General features: G+C 36.0%; 1 protein-coding gene across 1 annotated transcript in view; it reads left to right on the forward strand.

The window, feature by feature from the left end:
- Positions 1-24381, forward strand: part of Gabrg1 (gamma-aminobutyric acid type A receptor subunit gamma1) — a 91641-nt gene that overhangs the window by 52834 nt on the left and 14426 nt on the right. Inside the window, exons 4-8 of the mRNA XM_055629441.1 lie at positions 7402-7622; positions 9171-9253; positions 11669-11806; positions 11930-12082; positions 14245-14456. Of these exons, the coding sequence (XP_055485416.1) occupies positions 7402-7622; positions 9171-9253; positions 11669-11806; positions 11930-12082; positions 14245-14456 (807 nt within the window). The remainder of the gene's footprint in view (positions 1-7401; positions 7623-9170; positions 9254-11668; positions 11807-11929; positions 12083-14244; positions 14457-24381) is intronic.

Consider the following 24381-nt stretch of genomic DNA (forward strand, 5'->3'; position numbering starts at 1 on the left):
TGTCTTGTTCCATGTTTTCTCCCTCTTCCAAAGGGTCTTTTTCAGACTGATACTCCAACCAAGGACTATGCATTGAGATAACCTAGAACCCCTGCACAGATGTAGCCCATGGCATCTCAGTATCCAGAGGGGTCCCTAGTAAGGGGAACAGAGACTGTCTCTGACATGAACTCAGTGGCTGGCTCTTTGATCACCTCCCCCTGTTAGGAAAGCAGCCTTGCCAGGCCACAGAGGAAAACAATGCAGCTAGTCTTGATGAGACCTAATAGGCTAGGGTCAGCTGGAAGGGGAGGAGGACCTCCTCTATCAGTGGACTTGGAGAGAGCTATGGGAGGAGATGAGGGAAGGAGTGTGAGATTGGGTGGAAATGAGGGAGGGGACTACAGTTGGGATGCAATGTGAATAAACTGAAAAAAAAAAAAAAAAGAATAGTCAGTCTTCAGATCTTAGCAATTCACAGGAGTCCTGCTGTCAACTCAGCCATTGTTTTATATGAAATAAAGTGCAAACTTCGGGTTTAGGGTTTTGTGGGTTATGTTTTGGGTGTACAGTGAACAAATAAATAATGAAGGAAACAAGAAAGAAATCTGAGTAGTAAAGTGTTCCATAACAATTCTGAAGCTCTGGTTTAAGTTCAAGGTACCTCCATCATAAAGAAAATGAATCTTTTTTTTTTTTTGTGGTCAGTGGGAAAAATTAATGAAGACCTATTTATTAGATCAATGCATAATAAATAAATAAAATTAGTTTTAAAAGAAAAACCTCAGGAAAAAATTAAAACAAATGTACATGTAGACCTGCAAATTCGGAAGCACTGTTCAAAATGAAATAGGAATAGAGGGTGGTTCTCTTCAAGTATGAGGAAGAGATTTGTGATGCTTAGTTTTTCATGTATTTAGCAGAGTAGAAAACTATCAAAGCTCTGTGTGTGTGTGTTTGTGTGTGTGTGTCTGTGTGTTTGTCTGAGTTTATTTGTGTGCTAGTGATAATTAAATGTCTGATTTTCACTACTTTATCTTATGAATCAGAATAGTGGATGCAATGGCTTCTAATCTCTGTATGTTGCTTCCTCACCCACCTTTTCTCTCTTCTTCTCAGTTATTTCTACATGTAAGAAGAAAAATCTCGAGATGTTGCTTTTGTACATCAAAGAAAATATTTTCTCATCTTTTAATATATTAACAAGAAATGTTACTAAGCCAAGTGTATTAACTTGAGAAATTATGAACAAGAAATATGGCAGAGAAATAAGGCTTTGTCTTTTTTACCTTATCAGATTAAGTAGCCTACATGTGCTGTGGAGTGGAGAAAATAATTTGGGTATTTGTGGAGTGATAAACGGTTGTTATGTTTGAAGAAACCCACCTGCAGTTTTGACTTTTAAGTTTTTTTTTTCTTGGTTTTTGTGATAGTAAAAATCTTTCCACTATAGTTTAATTTCCTCACTCAAGCACCTTATTTTACCTTTTGTCACCAATTACTTAAAATTGACTTTTTCCCACACATCTTATTTTAGTAAAATATGAAACATTTTTAATATAGCACCAGCACATAAAAACCAGTTATACATGGATAATGTTTCTCTCTCTTGGCCTCTTTGATCTGGTATGCTCATTTGCCATGAACTTACTGATTACACTGAAATTATAATAATGTTTAAGTACCCAAAATTCAAATACATTTTATTTCTTGCCTTCAATAAAACTGTTTTGTTTTGTAGCTTTAGTTTGCATATTCCTGAAGTGTTTGCACTTATGATGTTTGTGCATGTAGGTGCAAGCACCACAGCCAGCAAGTAGAACTCAGAGGCCAACCCTGTGGAGAGAGTTCCCTTCTGTCACCTGTGACCTGGCCTCTGAGGATCAAACTCAGGTTAAACAGGAAGGATGCAATCCTGATGAACCATGACACAGGCCAAAAAAAAAATGTAATTTTATTAGAGTTTGTCATATTTTTTGTTGCTTTTCTGATGAAAATGTATGCAAATGCTTGTGAGTTTGAAAGATAAGCGCTTTTTGCTATGAGAGATGGAAAAGAAAACAGCAGGGAAGCTGCCACATTTTGAAAAAAAAATAGTCTTTAGCAAGTAGATAAATAGATGTCAAGATCTATGCGTGAATCCATATTGTTTTAAACTGCTAATGGTGAGCTCAGTGATATTTGTTATAAAAGAAAAGTTGATAACGAGTAATGCTTTCCTATGCTGTAAAATAAATGTGGAACTGGGGATGTAGCCTAATAATGCAATCACCAGTAACTCTGGTAGGGAGAGAGAAATTGTGGGAAGGAGGGAGGAAGAAAGAAAAGATGAAGATGGAAGGAAGGAAAGGAGGATGGAGGTACAGATGGAGGGAGAAAATAAGGAGAGGGAGAAAGGAATGAATAAAAGAGGAAAAGAGGAAGAAGCTATCTGTGTAACAGTGAAGTTATAGTTGTGGCAATTTTGACCAAAATTTCTTAATGTTGCAGACCTCTTTGAAGTCACTTCCTTGCATCACAATTAGGACAAGAAAAATCAGGAGAGCATGAAAAGACAGAGCTTGAGAATGTAGAATAATTATTTTGCACAAAATTATAGGCTCCAGAAAGAAAATGAGAATGCTTTGAGAAAGATTATATTTAGTCATCTGTGCAATGAAATATTTAAATGTGTATATGAATACACTTGTATCTTACAAATGATGCTTCTCAAACCCAATTCTGCATCCTAATGACTTTCCAGGTTTCATTTTTCTGAGAATTTCTCTGAATACCACATGTCTTCAGGATTAGGCATTTCTTTCTAGAATTGATGAGCATTTAGATGAAATTTGAATACAGTGAAAGGACAAACATGAACCTATAAATGTAATTTCTTTTAGTTTATTTTTTCCATTCAGTTGAGAAATATGACACAAAGCTGAATGAAAAGATGAGATGAGACATCATGAAAATAAATGTGAACACTATTAGAAAACATGAGATAAATTTCTTCCTACCACCAGAAAGTACTAATTTTTCCCTTATCTAGAAATAGGGAGGTAGTTAATTTCTGTTAGACTTTCCAAAGCCAAAGCAAGCTAGACATTACCACTATGATAGCACTACCATGAATGATTTCTGTTATTTTTGCCTTGGTTAAGCTTACCAATTATTTATCAAAAATACTATCCTAGACCTTTTGGATAATGTATTTTAAGTTACTAACACACACTACAGTAAATTTTGAATCAAGCAAAATAGTTTCTGTACGGGTATGATCTTCACACAGTCACAGGAGAGCTTAGAAGAACAAATTCAGTCCCTCAACAGGGTCTTGGCCTCTAGAAAGCCAAGCTTGAGCAACGAGCAGGATCTTCCCAAGCTCTCTGTCCCAAGCTACCTGTCTGCTCTGCAGAATTTAGACTAGTCATACCTCCAATACCACATGAGTCAATTCTATGAGTGGCCTACCTACTCTCTCTTTCACGTGTCCATCTACCCTACCTGCTCTTTCTCTGCAGAAACTGATCAGTACAAATCCATGCAGGCAGTTCTGAGAAGATCTGAGTGCTTACTGTTTAGACACAGTTGCTAGCACTCACCTTTCTGTTGTGCTATGGTCTTCCTGAGGATGCAGCAGTTCTTTTTCTCTATATCACAGCTAGAGTTTAGTGGTCCTGTGGCCACACTACGTTTGATATTTTACTCTTTGTAATGACATGCAGACTATCATGAAACTTAATTCTGCGAATAAATATATATGATTAAGCATCATACAGAAAATCAACTTTTAGTAGAATTTGGATTTAGTACTATATGTCTCAGAAAAATTGAGAATTCTATATTAAATTGAAAAAAGCCTACAGATGTAAAATATCCTGTGTATTTGAGGAAAGTATATCTTTGACACACACACGCCCAGAAGCCTCTCATTTATTATGTAAGGCTTGGACAAGAAGGGAGAGTGGAACTGGAAGGAGATGAGGGAGGTAATACAAAGTGAATAAATCATAATAAATAATAAAGAAAAAAGAAAAACTTCAGAAAATAAAGCCTATCAAGTACCTAAATCATTGTGATATTTGCAAGAGGCTTCTGTTTTTATGAAAATTGATAATAGTTCACAGCTGGTGTCTGTGAACTGTTGCCACTAACACTCCTATAATATGGGTTCACTATTCATCTCTCTCCCTGTCTGCATCTTTATTTTATCTTCCAAATGACTATGGTTTGATTTATAATTTACTTTGGCTATGTGACTACACAGTTTAAGGAAATGTTATAAAGGCAAACAGACAAGATAAGGATCAATCAAAGTGCACAATAGTGTTATACATCTTATATTAATTGCTTAAAATGATTATGTAGTTGTGTGAAGATATTTTCATTCTGAAAACAAAATCTCATCTGCAATACTGAGTTATCTGATACATAGTTGTAATATACAGCTTTGGATACTGTTAGTAATATACACCTGTGACTTTGTCTGGCTATCTTATGAGTCAGAATAGCACCTTTTCACATTTATTCATTTTTTTTTGTTACATTTCAAGGAGACAGTAAAGTTTACAAGGCATGTCAGATCTCAAGTATCGAATGTACTGTTCTTTATCTAAAATGTTTTTCTTAGAAGCTATTGTACTGGTTCTGAGTCAATAGAAACTCCATTTCTGACTTTTTTTATTTTTATGCAGATGATTATAACCTTTAAATAGGAACATGAAGTACAAGAACATAGTTTGATCATTTTCTGGAAATTACTCTAATATGAATGAATAAACAAAAGTGGATTTTTTGATTACATAAAAAATGACACAGACTTTAATAACCTTCTTATCTCAGGGAGACATTTATTAAGGATTAGCAGTTTGAAAGGGCTTGGGAGTACAGCACCTGAAAGGCTTTGTGAAGGGCAAGTTATCAAGAAATGTGCTCTGCCTCTCTTTCTTTTGACCATAGGATAATTGTGAGTAGAAACCTTTCACTTTCTTTAATATTTTCAATTTAGAAAAATTTGACCTCTTAGAAACCATAACCCCTCCAACAGCGATGAACACATTTGGAATTATGTATTATGAAACAAAGTTCCATGCTGAGCATATGGCCATGCAGGTAGAGCACCTTAGGTTTGTTGCCCAGCCTTGGAATTAATACATTCCTTGAAGCTGACGGAAGGTACTTGTGTTGTTTGCAAATTCGTTACTGGAAAAAAAAAAAAGTCCTCAAATGCCACTTTTGATAACATCTCAGGAATTCTGCCTCCTCAGTATGCCTCCTCATACTAGTGAATGCTGGAGATTTTCTAGGTACAATCCTGCTTGATTTGTTGCAAATATTCTGCTGTATTTGCCCATCCAAATGTGTGAAGAAGAATGGAGTTGGCCTGGCCAGGCTGTCTTGAGAAGTATCCATCACAAGCTTTTCAGGATAGAGTCCATGGCTCCGGGGACACAGTGTGCCTTCCAGTTCCTGGGAGACCTGTGTACTCCCAAAAGCACTGAAGTGTTCAGGCTGCTTTGTGATTCTCCATATGTTTCCTTAGTAGTCAAGAAAGCATGGAAGCGTGACAGCACAATTGGTCTGAGATATTAATCTTGTGTACCCTGTGTAACTTGAAAACCTCGTTGTATCCTAGCAACTACAACTGTATTGATCCCAGCAATTGCCATTAAATTCTGTTTTTGATGAAAACATAAAATGTCTGTTTGCTCTCAATAAAACTGCCACAGCCTCAGTTGTTCTGTGGACTCTCCAACCGGTCTAATTTAATTTTGGCCAGGTAAGTAAGTGCAGGCACTTACATGAATATATGACTTGATTCTGATAAATAGCATCATCCACATTCCCTTTCCAGGCTGCGCTGAGCCTTTTCTTTGTTTATATTTGCTGTTACAAACCCACTTTCCATCATTGGCAAAGTTAGTTTGGGGCTTCAAAGTGTTAATCTGTTGAGTAAGTAAAGAGGATCTATAGATAAATCTCAATTGATAATCCAATATTTAGTAGTGACATCTGTCCTGACAAGAAGGTGAGAAAAGGGTTAAAGATAATAACTTCTTTTTTTAATGATGATATTTTCCACATAGTTCAAGAAGCAGTCATTTCAGTGTCAGTGTATTTAGACATACATTTGACTTGCTAAAGAGATGCAGAGATTATGAAGCACACCACTGATGACACTCAGTAAGATGATTAAGAGTCTACATCGTATGTGTGTGATAAAATGAGGTTTCCTCTCTCAATTTATCTCTATATTCCAGTAACTAGATGACAAATATTCTTCCTGCAGTCTAGGATTTGTTCCAACTTCCCTATTGATAAGTTGAATTCCAGACTGTTTACTCATTAGTCTCCCTGGCTTAAAAATAGATATTAAATATTCATTAACCAAACACACAGCCATGCTTTCATTTCTAATGGTAAATATTTCCTTTCAGGCAAATTGACCAATTGCAAATATCATATCAAGAATGAGGACTCCATCTTCCCTGCTAAATGTAGCCAATATGATACTTCATATATTAAAATTGTTTTTACTTCCTCTTTTAATGCCATAGGCGAGTACACATACAAGCAAATGTCCACACAGAGGCACATTTTTTCCAGTTCATCTCCTCTATACCATTTATTATTGTTCTTTCCTTAAGTTTTATGAAAAATTTTAATGCTTATAAGATGGCACACATTTTTTCAGGTTATAAAAGTGGGTAATATGTGATCTGATATTTGTGATTTACAGCCACACTTTCTCTCGTGGTTGTTGCTTTCTGAGAGCTGGGTGTTGCAGCCGAGGTCCTCAAAATGAGAATTGTAATAGGAATTTAACATTCAGCCTTATAAATGTCCATTGGAAATTATTAACCTTGACAGGGGGAAAAGTTCTTTACCTTCAACATTTGAGTGGTTTTTTTTTAAGTTATTGTTTTGATGTATACTTCACTGTATGTTAGACAGTTTTAATAATGGGATAGCATATAGAGCTATTAAGGTGATGTTTTGCATGTTATAATTGCTTAGTTGGTTTCAGCATAGTCAATAAGACATTTAACAGTACTGCACTAAAATAATGGGAATGAACCTTTTAGACATTTTAAGTGATTTTAGATAATTTAATGAATATTTGCTCCTTAGTTTTGGACATGTTTATGGAAGCTATAATGTAGACATAACCAACATTGTTAGCAATAACGTAATTATTAATTATGGAACTGAAGATAAAAACAATTAAAACCACAGAAGACATCTGGAATTATTAGATTTTACTTTATGTGAGTCACTTGAAAGAACGTTTAAAATACCACAATTCTTTCTTCAAAGAGACTGAATCTAAGTGCTATTCATTTATAGGAAATTTGTACTATGAAATTCAAATGTCTGAGGAAAGCATCTAAAATCGTATCATTATTAATATATATATATATATTTTTTTTCATCTTGCAGGAGTACACAATAGATATAATTTTTGCCCAAACCTGGTTTGACAGCCGTTTAAAGTTCAATAGCACGATGAAAGTACTTATGCTTAACAGCAACATGGTGGGGAAAATTTGGATTCCCGACACTTTCTTCCGGAACTCAAGAAAATCTGATGCACACTGGATAACGACGCCGAATCGCCTGCTGCGGATTTGGAGTGACGGGAGGGTTCTGTACACTCTGAGGTAATACTGATTGTTACCTGAAGTTACATTGTCAGTTCTCAAACAGGAATTCTTCAAGCCAGCAGAGCAGGACATGGGGCTCCCTTTCATTTGTTAAAATCTAAAACGGGGAACTGTTTGGTGACATGATTTCCTAATCAGAGTTGCTGTTAAATGAGAGGTAAGGGAAAAGCGCTCGGACTTCCCACTTGGAAGCAGAGAAGGTTTCAGATCGTACTTTAGTTTTAATTCATTCATTCATTCGATGGTGTTTGTAAATACTTTCATTTTAAATGTGTATGAATTTCCCCTGCAATTATTTTGAGTCAGAGTTCTGTGTAGCTTTGGCGGTCCTAGAACTCACACAGTAGATCAGGTTGGCCTTGAACTCAGAGATCCACTTGCCTCTGCCTCCTCAGGGCCGGGATTAAAGGTGTGTGTCACCAACCACCACTCAGCCTTGCTTCCATGTTTACCACACTTCTGCCTGGTAGAAAGGGATGCCCCGGACCTGGAGTTATGGATGGCTGTGATCCACTCTGTGGATACTGGGGATGGAAATGATTTCCCTCAAGATCACTGAGTGCGCTTAGCTGCTGGGTCATCTCTCCAGCCTTGGCTGATATTGCTGAATATACAAAGGGAATTACTGTCATTTTCCTTTGGAATTTAATATTATTATGATATTTAGCACTGTAGTAAAACATCACCATGAAAAGATTGATGTGTGAGCTTAAATCTACTCAATTTATCCCCCTAGACATATTGGTCATTAAAAGTAATTTCATTATTTTCACTCTTTTAATTTTGCTTTTGAGATTATAAGATAGTTACATTTTCCCCATCCCCTTTCCTCTCTCCAAACCCTTTCATGTACCTCTCTGTCCTCTCCTTCAAATTCATGGCCTCTTTTATTACTAATTATATATATATATATATATATATATATATATATATATATATATATATATATGTGTGTGTGTGTGTGTGTGTGTGTGTGTGTGTATTCATATACATACATATTCCTAAATATAATGTGCTCAGTCCATGTAGAGTTACTTGTGTATGTTTTCAGGGCTGACTGTTTGGTGCTGGAGGACCAATAGGTGTTTTCTTTCTTAGGGAGATCACCTCTCCAGATCCCAGTTTTCCTCTGTTGCCTATAATTCCTTGTACAGGATTGAGGCCTCATGGGGTTTTCCCTTTTACCTTTGGCATCTCCTTGGAGTTGCCTAAATTCAGAGGAAAAAAAAAAAAAAACTGTGCACAACCTTGTATAATGAATTACTTTCCCATGCATTTGAATGTATTTGAATATATGTGCTCATGACATTCCAGAAGTTTTGTGTTTTTTGAATGTAAGTGTAAAGACTGAAGTGTATGGAGTAGCTATTTAATTGGCTCAAGGAGAAATACAGAATGATGGAATACTTATCATTAAACTTTAAGGTTATCTTAGCATTCTATTATACCACAGTCCATTATAAGAGGTCCAAATTATGTTTTAAAACATAAGTGGTTTTTGATAATTTAAACTATTTTAATGTGATACTTTTTTCTTATAAACAGATTAACAATCAATGCAGAATGTTACCTTCAACTTCATAACTTTCCTATGGATGAACATTCCTGTCCCCTGGAATTTTCAAGCTGTAAGTGAAAAAAAAATGATAATTCTACAAATTTTAGCTTCAAAATACTTCATAAAATATGCAAACTGAAATAAAATATAGTATTAGAATTATGGTGAATAGTCTTCATTTTTAAGTAAAGTAAGACTAAAATATATTTATTTGTTGCTTTTACATGAAAAATTGAAAATAAATGTATAGTATAGTGAATACATACTACAATGTAATCTTCACAGCTTTTAGTTTTATTTTATAGCCTTTTGCTTTTTTATTTTGTTTTTATTGAAAATATATTTTAAAAATAACATAGTTTTTAATTTTTTTATATTAATCACAGTTTATTCACGTTGTATCCCAGCTGAAGCCCCCGTCTTCATTCCCTCCCAATTCCACCCTCTCTCCCTCATCTCTTCCCCTGCCCCTCTCTAAGTCTACTGTGAGGGAAGGTCCTCAACCTCTTCCAGATGACCCTAACCTATCAATTTTCATCAGGCCTGGCTGCACTGTCTTCCTCTGTGGCCTGGGAGGTTGCTTCTCTATCAGGGGGAGGTGATCAAAGACCTAGCCACTGAGTTCACATCAGAGAAACAGTCCCTGTTCTCCTTACTAGGGAAACCCACTTGGATACTGAGCTGCCATGGGCTACATAGTGCAGGGGTTCTAAGTTATCTCCATGCATGTTTCTTGGTTGGAGTCTTCTGAAAATAGAGTTTTAATACAATATATTTTGATTTCAATTTCCTCTTCTTCAACGCCTCCAAAATGTCCCTTGATGCCCTTCTCATTTGAATCCACACCTTTTCTGTCTTTCCTTAGTAAACAAATGGGCATCTAAAGAATAATAAAATAAGATAAAAACAAAACCAAACTGTAAATGCTGAAAAAAAGAAAAAACAAACAAAACAAAAAATTAATTGACTACTCAAAGGAGCTGTGAATTTAGGCTTGCACTGGAATGTTTTCAAACAAGTTAATTGTAAATAATAATAATAAGAAGAATTAAGTTTTAAAAAAATTATATTAATCTCCCTAAGGCAAAATTTAATCTTATTAGTTTGGCTTTTAAACTATATGTGAAAAATGGATCGAATGAAAAGTATGAACTGTGAGAATAGAAAATAGTTGAGAAGATTTTAATGAACTAAAAATGCCAAATTACACATAAGTCTGTTTAATTAAAGAGGTATTAATGAATGCAGAAAAGTCTTAAGATATCAGTAATCTGAAAATAAAAATCAATCTAGTATTTTTTACAACATGATAGTTATGTTTTATTGAACTATTAATTACATTCAATAATTATTAATATGTTTATGCTCATGTATATTTCATATAAATATCTACTTACTGAGATAATAATCAAGTCTTAGAAATATATAGTCATTTTGAAAGTGCTATTGATTAGATTGATAAGTTAGTAAGTCTCTTTTCCTTTTTAAAAATCACTATTTTTGTTTAGAGCTTCAGCCACTCCCTTCAGGGTATGGATTTGCCACTCACAAGTTTTATTCAACTTTGTTTCTTATTTACCCCTCAAATTCTTTTGACTCCATTAATAACTTCGTAGAATATATTAATGTTTGCCAGACTACAACATACTTATATAATAATCATCTCAGATCCCAGTTCTATGTTTCTCAAACTTTGTCCCAGGAAAATATTAATCAGGAGATAAATTTCAATTCCCAGCTAAGACATGATTACTCAAGACATACTGAATAGGTGAATATTGATGGCATGGCAGTCATTGTTCTTTCTTAAAGATCCCAACTCTGTGTAGAAAAAAAATAAAGTTTTATTTTTACTAAAATATTTTCAAAATTTATAAATGATTACAAATAGGGAAACTTTTTAGCCACAGAACTCATATGAAAAATTATAACCGGAAAGGTAGACTTGCAATCAAACTGGACATGAAGATATTTTAAAAACTTCTTGATAACATCTTGTGTTATTTTGACAGTATTTCAGTGCAAAAGTCTAGAGGGAAATTAAAATTAACAGGCTTTAGTGGTGTAGACTAGTAATTCTAGCACATGAGATTCTGACCTGATTCCCAAGGTCTCAGCCAATGACGTCTGAGAAAGATTGAGATGTGTAAAAAAGGACAATAGGGTAAGAGCAACACATTTCTGTCATTCAAAAGCTACTTGAAGAAAACGCGTACCTGTCATTCATATGTAAGTACTGCTAAAAGAAAACTCACACCTGTAATCATAACTGTTATATAATTCTTTAAAGTGTGTGTGCGCGCACACACACATACACACACACACAACACACACATACATTTAAGTTAGTGTTTTCTATATTTTACAAGCTTCTGAATTAGACGAGAATTTTCAGTAGCCATTGTTTGGATGTTGCTGCTATTGCAATGGGAATTTGTTTGAATTTTGCTAAACTCCATATATTTTATTACAATTTTCTCTCTAGATGGATACCCCAAAAATGAAATTGAATACAAGTGGAAAAAGCCTTCTGTGGAGGTCGCTGACCCTAAGTACTGGAGATTATATCAGTTTGCATTTGTAGGGTTACGAAATTCAACTGAAATCTCTCACACCATCTCTGGTAAGGAGAAAATAAGCCATCAATGAATAATGCTGGCAGTGAACGCTGTTGTTACTAAGGTGTATAAAGTAGGATTACATTTTATGTATTTTACTTACTTTAAAACATATCTATTTCTTCTAGGAGATTATATCATCATGACTATTTTTTTTGACCTGAGCAGAAGGATGGGCTATTTCACAATCCAGACATACATTCCGTGCATTCTAACAGTTGTTCTTTCTTGGGTGTCTTTCTGGATCAATAAAGATGCAGTGCCTGCCAGAACATCCCTTGGTAAGTCTATACTATTACCTAATAAAAAAAAATAAAGATTAAGAAATAAAACTTCATTGATGTGTATGTTATAAATAGTCCCTAGACTACAATGATGTAATAATGAATAAAAAAGTTTAATATTACACCAAATCAAAGGACTTAAAAAAGAGAAAATCACATGGTAAAGAACTTGGAATTAGAAAACCTCATATTTTTCTTGTAAACAGAAATTAAATATATATAAGAATTAACACATTGAATGAAAAAATTTCAAAAAATTGGGAGATATATGAATCTCATTTAATCAATATTTTAATTGCTTTATAACAAAATTGGTTTTGTTTTAGAAGAATCACAATTAATCAAGATTCATTTACTGGTGAATGCTGGAATCTCTTATCAACGCTTAGCTCTTCCAAAAGAAAGATATCTGGAAAGAATGTGAAGCGTCTTGGCTTCTGTAACATCAAAAACAGTATAATTATTTTGTTACTCTTAGAATTTCCTTGTATATCACTACAAATAAAATAAATTGTCATTCTTATAAACGTGCATAAAACCAGTGAATTATTTTCTTATATAATATGATCACTACAACACACTGTTAGAGGAAGAGAATAATCTATTTTTTAAAGTATGAATTAGAAATTACACTTGTAATTTAAAAAATAGATTATTAATCAAGTTATTCATTTTTCTGTGTAAAGATTGAATCTCAATACAATCGTAATTTATCTAAAATGTAAAGTTGAGTTAACTTTATTTTCTTTGATGATTAGGTTTTCTTGTCATTTCTATGATAGCTGGCAAACAAGTTCATTTAATGATCAGTAAAATGCAAATCATGTAAAAATGTGATCAATAGATCCTGCAGTATCAAGTACCAGAAAAAAAAATTAGGGGGTCTTTTCCTAGGTGTAAACAGAGTGAGTGCACAAAATTTATATATCTAATTTTTTTATCTTCATTGCTTAACATATTTTGTGTTCCTAGTTAAATGACGTATGGAAAGTTATTCACATGGTAATAAAATGATTACTTACTTTCTGGGGATGCTGGTGGCAGTAACCTATAGGTATGAGAAAATGTCATTAAGACATGGTTCTTAAGCTCACAGAGCAAATAACTGGAACTCAGAAATGGAACCTAAATTTGCTCACATTTACCAAAATCTACCACAGGTGTATCATTTTTATTTCTAATACTAATTATCCATGATGTGCATGTTGGAGAGTTACTACAGCATGTTTCAGTGACACATGAGAGAAAATGGTTCCTGCTGCTTGCTCCCTACTAAAGACGTTTCTGTAGCCCTATCTACTGGATTTTTAAATTAAAGATCTTGCCATTCTGCTCATATTTACAACTCAAAAGTTATTTAGCATTATACTTACTACATTTAAGTGCATTAAACATTCCACTCGTGGATAAGAATAGGGGTAGTGGGAGCTGGAAAGATAACATGATAGTTAACATTCTTGCAGAAGACCCAGGCTCTTTTCCAGCACCTCCATAATGACTCACAACCATCTGTAGCTACAGTTCCAGGGAATCTGATCTGTCTTGTGGCTTTTCCTCACAATACTTGGTGCACATACCACGTGGTGTGCCATGTGGTACACATACAAACTATGTGGATATACATAAACAAAAAGTCTTATGGTTTAAGGTGTTTACTGGCTTCAGGTCTTTGTATCACAGTAGACAAAAAGAAAAAAAAAGAGAGAAAACAAAACAAACAGACCAAAAAAATAATGGAAAAAATGCAGGGCACCTCAAGCACTGAAGTGTCTTCTTCTGGACACTAATTTCTTGCTTTTTCCACTGGCAAGATCTTACCCCGTGGTCACCTCTGTTTCAGAGAAGGTGGCCAACGAAGATGTTTTTCAGAAAATCACCTGTCTACTAAAAATGGTTATTTTTTTTTAACTATGGAGGACAGGAAGACTGAATAGTAGGAGCCAACCTGTAATCCAAAGTAATTTAAATCATTAAAATTTCCTGCACAAAGAACACAGTGAACATAGGGTAGCCATGGTTACCGGCAGTTCTTTCTGGCAATCATATCCTTTTGTTTCCATTGTTTATTTCAGCTTACAATACTGTCAAATTAGACAAAAGGATACAAATGTTCCGTTATATTACTTTTAATCATCTATTATTTTCCTCCTTTTTCACAGGAATCACTACGGTTTTGACCATGACAACCCTCAGTACAATTGCCAGAAAATCTTTACCTAAGGTTTCATATGTGACAGCAATGGATCTCTTTGTCTCTGTTTGTTTCATTTTTGTGTTTGCCGCACTGATGGAATATGGAACCTTGCATTATTTTACTAGCAACAATAAAGGAAAAACCAAAAGAGACAGGAAGAATAAAAACAAGACTTCGGTATGTTTTACTTTTATTTTTTTAATATTAGTATTTTGATAACCACACAGGAGAACTGTACATACAACACTCTTTCCTCTTTTCTTCTTCTCCTTCCTCCCTTCCAAATTCACAATTTTTTCTTTAAATATTAATGTTACATGTACATGCAAATATGTATGTAAATGTATATGTGCAGATGTATATATAACCCCCCTGCATCCATTTATCATAGTTCATATGTGCATTTGTCCAGGGCTGATCACTTGGAATTGGACAAATTATCTTGTGGGATTTTCCTGAGGGCAACTGGCTCTCTCATGCTCAGCCACAATTGACCTCCTGTAGCAATTTATCTAGGGGTGAAACCTTGTAAAATTTCTCCTGCCTGCAACTGGTGTTGTCATGATGATCTTGGTTAGGCAAGTAAGTTCCTGATAATTCATAGGTGTATTTCCTTGGCATGCCTACATGACATGATCTCTCAGTAGGCATTCTTAGACATTCATTATTACAATGTTCCCACTCTCCCATGATTTCCACTTATCTTTGGGTTTAGGAATTTTACTGAAGATGTATCACTTGGGACTGGGCATCCTAAAGCCATTTAATCTCCATTTTCCCCAGTTATGTATCTATGCATTTGTCTCCATCTCTTGCAAAAAGAAGTCTCTTTGATGAGCAGTAAGAGTTGCACATATCTGTGGGTATAAAGATAAATATTTTGAAATGGTTAGAAAATGTACTGGTTCAAAGGGCGGGCAACCAAGTTCATGACAGAGGCAGTCCCTGCTCCCCTTACTCAGATTCCCACATGAAGACTGAAATGCCCATCAGCTACATCTGAGGAGGGGGTTTAGGTACACTCCATTCATACTTTCCTTTGTTGGTGCATCTGTCCTTTCAGGAACCCTGGGCTCATATTTTTTAGCTTTTTTGGTCTCCTTATCACTTGTACCTGGTGATGCAGCCTTACCAGATCACAGAGAAAGAGGATCCAGGCCATCCTGATGAGACTTGATAAGCTGTGGTCAGATGGCAGAGGAGGAAACTCCCTCTTTAGGTGGACTAGGTGAAGGAGATACGGAGGAAGAAAGAGAGAGGGATGGACTGGGAGGAGTTGAGGGAGGGAGCTTCAATTGGGACATATAATGAAAACGTTGTAAAACATTAAAATTAAAATTAAAAAAGGAGGAAGATAAAAGAAAGAATGAAAATATACTGAGTTAGAAAACTGGTGGTCGCATGTTTTCCTCTCAAGTTTATGAGCATTTCAGTTACTGGTAGGTGGCTATGTTTATAGTAGCATCATAAATTCTCTCCTGATGAGCAGGCATTAAGTCCAATTAGACCAATATTTGTTAGGTCTAATTAAAAAAGGGTTACATAGTAATGGGAAGAGGGACTGCCTCTGACATAATCTTATTGGCCTGCTCTTTGATCACCTCCCCCTGAGGGGGGAGCGATGAGACCTGATAGACTAAGATCAGAAGGAAGGAGAGGGGGACCTCCCCTATCAGTGGACTTGGGGAGGGGCATGCGTGAAGAAGGGGGAAGGAAAACAGGGTCAAATGAAAGGGGAGGAGGTCCTCCCCTATCAGTGGACTTGGAAAGAGGCAGAGAGGAGACCAGGGAGGGAATTGGGGAGGGGAAGGGAGTGAGGGAGCGGGATACAGCTGGGACACAGAGTTAACAAATTGTAACTAAAAAGAAAAATAAAAATTAAAAAAAGAACAAAAAATGAAAAAAAAATAAAAAAGAAAATGTTCTCCAACAACAAAATAAACTTTATTCAATTATAAAAAAAGAAAAAAAGAAGGGGAGGATGGATGGGCTTATGGGGGGGATACAAAGTGAATAATGTGTAATTAATAAAAGTTGGGAAAATACGTGTCCTTCTTTCACCAGTGTAGATATCTTAACAGAACCTTATTTTAGTTAGAGATGCTTTTCTGGACATTCATGATGTGTCTTGTTATGTAAATGGGGTACTTGAGAAACTGTGATAAAAAATAAATAAAATCAAGGTAAAACTAGATTTCCTATAACTGCCCAGTTTAAAAAAAATTCTTTATAGTTTTATCTACTGGATCTTCCTTACAAAACCTGACTTTTATATATATATATATTTTATAGAGTATCCAATCTTCATAGCACCACCCTTTACTACTCACTCACTCAATCTCCCCCAGGACTCTAACATCACATTTCCTTCCCAACTTCATGTTCTTTTCTTATAACTATTTGTTTATTTTAACATGTTTAGACTTATTAGTTCTAACCATATGAACGTGTCCATAGGAACATCTACTGAAGTCGTAACTACCTTCTAATAGCTATAATCCTAAAGAAAGATAACCTTTTCTCTTCAAGAAACTACCAAATCTTAATAGGTCCCCATGTAGGGGATGGGTTTATAAGCCATGAGCTGCTTCAAGCTAGAAATTTTAACTGGTGTGATTCTAGGTAGGCTATTAGAGATGCTGTGAGTTTGTATGTCGAAAATCCATGTCCAAAGGACAGCAATGAACCACAGTCTTCTTACAATCCTTTTGTCTCCTTTTCCTAGACTATCCATGAAGCTTTGTAAGGTGATGGTAGTGATTTAGATGTTCTGTCCATGAGTGAGCACTCAGTAGTTCCCAATACATTAAGAGTAACCTCTATCCACTGAAATCAGAAGTTTCTCTGCACAAAGCTAGGACCAGCACAAGCTCATGGATATAAACATAAATACTTATAAGGCAGTTTGAGCAATTGGCCATTTACAAGAACGACATCTACAGGTACTCCTCTATAATCAAAGACTTCCATAGACTTGAGTTTTGATCATGTTTTCCATACCCATCCTATGAGGCATACCTCAAATCCACTCAAGAAAGCAGCTGATTATCCCATAAATAGAATTGCATTATTGTACCAGTGGACAGACCCTGTCTGGCAGGTCAGTATTGTGGCTTTCAGGGTCAAGAGCTAGATAATGCCATTAATGTCCTTTCCTTCCCAACAGCCTGTGTAATGCCTAGTATTGCTATAAAAGCATGGCAGTGGGGAGAGGTTCCTGGTCAGCTCAGGACTGGCTTCTCTATAAACTCAACAAATGTATGTGTTTTTTTTTTCCAGCAATAAAAATAAAGTCTAGTTATGGGGAACAAACATGAGTAATGGCAAAAGACTACTGTTTAGAGTGGTATTGAGGTCTTTCTGACTAAAATTTTAGGAAGGAAACCCATTCCTTGAACTAAGGTTTTCATTTAATAACCCATCTCTGCTTGTGGTACTGTCCACTAATGTGTAGTATTTCTGTTCAAATTCGTATTTTAAAGATTACATTTTAAATTAGCTAACAAATGGATGGCACTTGAGTATGCTTCTTTCTACATCCTTCATTTTGGTTAATTCATCTTCTGACCCCCTTTTTTCCCAGTCCTTGCTTTTGTTACTGACCTATTGCTGTGAAAAGACACCATGACCAGGGCAAATCTAATGAAAGAAGGCATTTAATTGAGGGCTTTCTCAGAGTTTTAGAAGGTTAGTCAATTATCATTATGGCACAAACCAGATGGGTATGACACTGGGACAGTAGCTGAGAGCTTTTCATTTTGAACCATGAGCAACATGAAGAAACATACACATACAGAGACAGACAGACAAGAGACTGAGACAGAAACAGAGAGAATGGAATGAAAGTGTACTTGACATGGCTTTGGAAACTGCAGAGTCCACTGTCAGAGACACATCTGCAATCCTTCTCCTCTTACTCCTTCCTAAGAGTGTACCAGCTGGGGAGAAAACAATCTAATCAATGAGCCTATAGGGGCTATTCTTATTCAAGCCACCACAGTCTCCCAGCCCCACTTAAACCTTTATTCTTCTGCTGTTACCTCATATCATGTGTTCTAGTATCCTTTCTCACTGTATTTTTACTTGCATTGCAAGATCATAGATCCCAATATGTGTTTCATGCACATGGGCCCACTTGTACCTACCTGCTTTAGTGTTTCTGCCCCTATAATCCCTCTACTCTATGACCATTGCAAATGTACTCGACCACTCCCCTTCTCTAAATGCATCTCCTTCATCAAAAGCCCTCTTCGAGTTTAGTAGTTTCCACACATTCTACATGTTCAACATACAGGAGGACATAATTGAAAGAGAAATTCCACATTTGTCTATTGGAAAGTTCACCATATATAACTTTTCCAGTTCCATCAACTGCCTGCAAATTTCATCCTTTAATTGAGTGATACTCCATTGTACATATCTACTGCATTTTCATTTTTCAGTTGATGGACATCAGGGTTGATTTCATTTCCTATCTATTGTGAATAGGACAGGAACCAACATGGATGTACAGGTGCCTTTATAGTAAGCTATAAAATACTTTGAGCATATATGGATGAGTGATTTAAAATAGGTCATATGTAGATCCTATTTTAGCTTTTGGTGTAACCTGCATAATGTTTTTAGAGTAGCTGAGCTAGATTATACTCCCAAAAAAGTCCAAGATAATATGAAAGTTACATTCATGAACACCAAGATGGCTTCATTTCAGAGATGCAAGCATAGTTCATCGAATACAAATCAGTAAATGCTATCTATTCATAATAGACTCAAAGACAGAAATAATGTGATCATCCCTCTGACAAAAATAATTCAACAGTTCTACATGGTAAAGTAATAGAGAGTTTAGTGATGGAAGAGCATTTCTGGACATAATAAAGGTGGTGTATAACAATGTAGCTAACATTCTTCTAAAATGAAGACAAACTCAAAGCATTTCCATTAAGATTAGGGACACAACACGTGTTCTTGCCATTTCTATTCCATTAGTGCAAGATTCTGAAAGGGTTAGACTAACTTTGTAACCTATATGTCTTCTAAAGCCTATAATTTTGAGTTTTAGGTTCAGGTTAAGCTAACGCCTCTTAGTACCTTTCCAGAGAACGGAGAAATGTGACCTATCTGTGAGGACAGATATTAAAAAAGCGAGCAAGCAATGACCTTCACTCAGCAAAAAGAATAACCAGACCCTTATCTTCGAGATAGTGTTTCTTAGCAACCAACCCAGACTTCTTCTGAGTAGCTTCTGACCTCCATCCAAGAGCTCGCAGCCCTAATCTTCAAGGATGAGCTAACCACCCCCACCTTCAATTGCAGCTGCATCCACAAGTGGCAGGACTGGCCAAGCTTGAGCACCTAAGACTAACCAATTATCTTACTTTATAGCTTCCTCATCCAATCCTAAATTGCCTAAACTGCAACTTCAAATTTCACACAATTTTTCTTTTAAAAACCTAAGGCTTTTGTCTCCTGGTGCCACTCTTTGCTGACCAGCAGGGGTAAACCCATTGCACAATGGTTAATAAACCTCTTGCTTTTGCAACGACTTGTGGTCTGTGGGAGTTTCTGGGAAGGGCGCGATCTTGAACTCCTGAGCTGTGAGACCCCATGTCTTACAATTCTTTTGTACTTCACTATTTTACGTAAGTGGAACTGTAGCTAAAGCTATTTAAGATACATGTTGATGCTGGTTTTGGTTATTCACACCTGTTATTCCAGCACTTGGAAGGCAGAGGAGGGGAACTATCATGTATGTTGGACAATAATATAAGAACTCATATCAGTATGGCAAAGCAAAACATTAATAACATCAAATATGTCTCTTTGATTTGTATTTCACAAGTACATTTGGATTTTCAGCAATGAATGGCACACAGAATCAACTTACTTTTAGAGAGTTAGGTCTATTTTAAGGTTAAAACCCAGCAGTAGCTAAGAGTCAAAGTTGTTACAGTCTCCCTGGTTTCTGTAAGTTTATACTGGTTCACACCATATTTCCAATCTCAGTGACTAATGTACATACGCATCAACTCATGGGTTAAAATGATTTTAATAATTCTAATACACTTAACAATTACATGATTAACTGAAATTTCATTCTTATAACAGCAATTATAATAGCTTTAATGCAGTCTCTAACATTTATTGACAGTTCCAGCAAATGATCTGAGCATTTTTCATGGTGTCATTCATGCTCAAAGAAATAATACAAGCACAAGTTGGGTGATTTTCACAAGGACAACTTTGTTACTGTTAGATCCAAGATTAACACCCAAGTGTTTTGTGAGCCCAAAACTCCAGCTTGCTGTTCTTTTTTAACATTTTCTTCTGTTCCAAGAACTTATGAAAGTAAGCATTTATTTTACCAACATTGACAAAATGACAGTGCATTTCTGATTCCAGTAAATACTCTCAGAGCAGATTATGCCCAAACTCAAATAAAGACAGTTAAGACATCTATCCTTAACAAGCAGCTTGTAAGGCTGCTGTAATGTGTGCCATGAGGCTCATGGGATCAAATAACTCATTTTTGATACATTAATATTAATACAATATTTTCACGTTATTTTTCAAGAGGTTAGCTTTCCTCTTAGGTCTTGTGATGTTTAAAAGAAGATATTGCTAGCTGAAAAGGTCTGACGACTTGCTTTAATCCACAAATCTGTGACTCTCAAAAGTTTATATCATTTTAAAAGATCATATTTATCTGGAGAGGACAGGAGCTCCACCACGATAGTAACAGAACCAAAAAATCTGGGCACAGGAGTCTTTTCTGAGATTGATACTCGAACCAAGGGCCATTCATGGAGATAACATAGAAGCCCTGCACAGTTGTAGCCCATGGCAGCTCAGTGTCCAAGTGGGTTCCTTAGCTAAGGGAACTGGGACTGTCTCTGATGTGAACTGATTGATTGGCTTGCTCTTTGATCACTTCCCCCTCAGTGGGAGGGAGGGGGTGTAGCCTTACCAAGCTGCAGAGGAAGACAATGCAGCCACTACTGATGAGATCTGATAGACTGGAATCAGAAGGGGAGGAGGACATCCCCTATCAGTGGACTGGGAGAGGGGCATGGATGGAAAAGAGGAAGGGAAGGTGGGGCTTGGAGGAGAGGGAGGGAACTACTGGTGGGATGCAAAGTGAATAAACTGTAATTAATAAAAAAATTCTGAAAAAAAAGATCATATTTATGGCATGATATCCTGCCTAAACTGAGAAAGTACAAAAGAATAACTTCAACTTGAATAACGACTGCTGTATTTAAAATAAATATCATCATCATTGTGAATATGAGTTAGGTGGGAGTATGTTCCTATATGTAAAGAGATTGGAGGACAACATTGCAGAACAGGTTTCTTCCTATTGTCTTTATGTGGGTTGCGGAAATCAATTTCAGATCATCAAGTCTCTAGGGCCAGGATTTTACCCACAAAGCCATTTTGCCAGCTTGTCCACTGATAAATTTTAAACAAAGAAACTCAGCACTTTTTAAATTATTTTCCTGTAACCAAGGCCAAATACTCTATTTTCTGTGTCATCATTTAGTCCTTTTTTCAAAATTTAAATGCCCATGCCTGAATGTAATGATTGTCTTTATTTCACTTGCTTTTTAAAAGTTTTGTTAAAGATTCTTAGAATGAAATAATTTCCATTAACACAGATAATATACAGTGCCATGCAAATTTTATATATTTTTTCTATGGAAAGAACATAGGTAACAGAGGTGTGTTACTAACTACTAAACAGCACCCTCCTTCTATGGGAGAGCACTAACCCAGTATGAGCCCAGGTCATGAAATATTGAGCAGTGCTCCCAGTGTCAAGTTCTTCAAGGAGATCTGAAGAATAAAAACGGAAACTTTAAAATTATGATGTTATTTTAATCATTTGCTTATCAAAATATATTAAGAACTGCCAGTGTCTACACATCATTTAACTGTAGTTCTTTAAGAACAATAATCTTATGTTTAGCCTCTTAAGTTTAGCAAGAACTTCAGCAAATTAAATACTAAAAATGGAAAAGAAATGATAATGCGATGACAGTCTTGAAGCACTTAGTGGCAAATAGCAATAGTTTATAGTTGATGTATTATAATTGACTGGAGGGTGTAAAACTATTTCATAGACGTTCAAAAAAACATTTCCTGTCTTTCATGCTTACTGAGCTACATATTTTATTAGGTCTTAGAGTATTAAATGACAATTTGAAAAACTGGGGCCAACAATCAGATTTGTATTCCTGTCCAATTTTTGTTCAGCCACATGGCTCTGCTAATCTGGTAGACAGGAATAGACAGATCTGTTTATTTTGCCTCACATCTTCCATGAACACTTTGTGTAGGCTACATTTCCCATTTCTTCCAACCAAAGAATGCAGCCCAGACCCCAAATTCAAGTCCTGCAGTGCTTTATGCTTACACTTGATTCTCAGGTTTTACATTGTTGCTCTTCCTTCTTTCTACCTCTCTCTGTGTCCGAAAATGACTGTACATTCATGAAGATGCTAAAAGGTTTGAACAGTCTGAAGTGCAGAATTTTCCCTCTCCATTGCTTATCATAGGAAATATAGAATGTGCAGTATTTATACATAATCCATATAAATACAATATATATTTGTGAATTTAGATATATATGAAAAGATGCCATTTGAATACAATACATAAAAGGTTAAAAATATGCAACTTATTTACCTTTTTTTAAAATACAGTTTATTCACTTTGTATTCCCACTGTAGAAGACTCCCTCATCCCATCCCAATCCCACCCCCTTCCTCATCTCCTCCCATGAACCTCCCCAAGACCACTGAAAGGAGAGGTCCTCATCCCCTTCCATCTGACCCTAGCCCATCAGGAGTGACAGCATTGCCTGCCTCTGTGGCCTGGTAAGGCTGCTCCTCCAGAGGGGGAGGTGATCAAAGAGCAAGCCAATCAGTTCATGTCAGAGACAGTCCCAGTTCCCTTTACTATGGAACTCACTTGGACACTGAGCAGTCATGGGCTACATGTGTGCAGGTTCTAGGTTATCTCCATGAATGGTCCTTGGTTGGAGTATCAGTCTCAGAAAAGACCCCTGTGCCCAGATTTTTTGGATCTGTTGCCCTCCTCGTGGAGCTCCTGTCCTCTCCAACAATTTCTATCTTCACCTTATTTCATAAGATTCCCTGCACTCTGCCCAAAGTTTGCTTATGAGTCTCAGCATCTGCTTTGATACCTTGCTGGGTAGAATCTTTCAGCAGACCTCTGTGGTAGGCTCCTGTCATGTTCTCTGTTTTCTCCCTCTTCCAGTGTCCATACTTTTTGCCTTTCTGAGTGAGGACTGATCATCTTACTGAGGGTCCTCCTTCTTGCTTAGCTTTTTGAGGTACATATTTTAGTATGTTTATCCTATATTATATGTATAGTATACACTTATAAGTGAGTAAATAGCATATGTGTCTTCTGCTTCTAAGATACCTTACTCATGATGATCTTTTCTAGATCCCACCATTTGCCTGCAAATTTCATGATTTCCTTGTTTTTAATTGCTGAGTAGTATTCCATTGTAAATGTAGCACAACTTCTATATTCATTCCTCAGCTAAGGGACAACTGGTTTGTTTCCAGATTCTGGCTATAACTAATAAAGCTGCTTTGAACATGGTTGAGCAAATGCCCTTGTTGTATACTTGAGCATGTTTTGGATATATGCCTAGGAGTAGTATTGGTAGATCTTGTGTAAGCACTATTCCTAATTGTCTGAGAAAGCTCCCAATTGATTTCCAAAGTGGTTGTATAAGTATACATTCCCAACAGAAATGGAGGAGGTTTCCCTTTTCTCCACATCCTCTCCATCATGTGTTGTCATTTGAGTTTTTAATCTTAGCCATTCTGATGGATGTAGGGTGAAATCTCAAGGTCGTTTTGATTTGCATTTCTCTGATGACTAGAGATTTTGAGCATTTCTTCCAGTGTTTCTCTTCCATTTGATATTCCTCTACAGAAAACTCTCTCTTTAGCTCTGTATCCTGCTTTTTAATTGAATTACTTGATTTTTTGCTGTTTAACTTCTTGAATTCTTTAAATATTCTGGATATTAGCCCTCTGTCAGATATAGGGTTGCTGAAGAT

Source organism: Psammomys obesus, unplaced genomic scaffold (assembly GCF_907164565.1).
Source record: "Psammomys obesus unplaced genomic scaffold, mPsaObe1.curated_primary_1811, whole genome shotgun sequence".
Classification (NCBI taxonomy): Eukaryota; Metazoa; Chordata; class Mammalia; order Rodentia; family Muridae; genus Psammomys; species Psammomys obesus.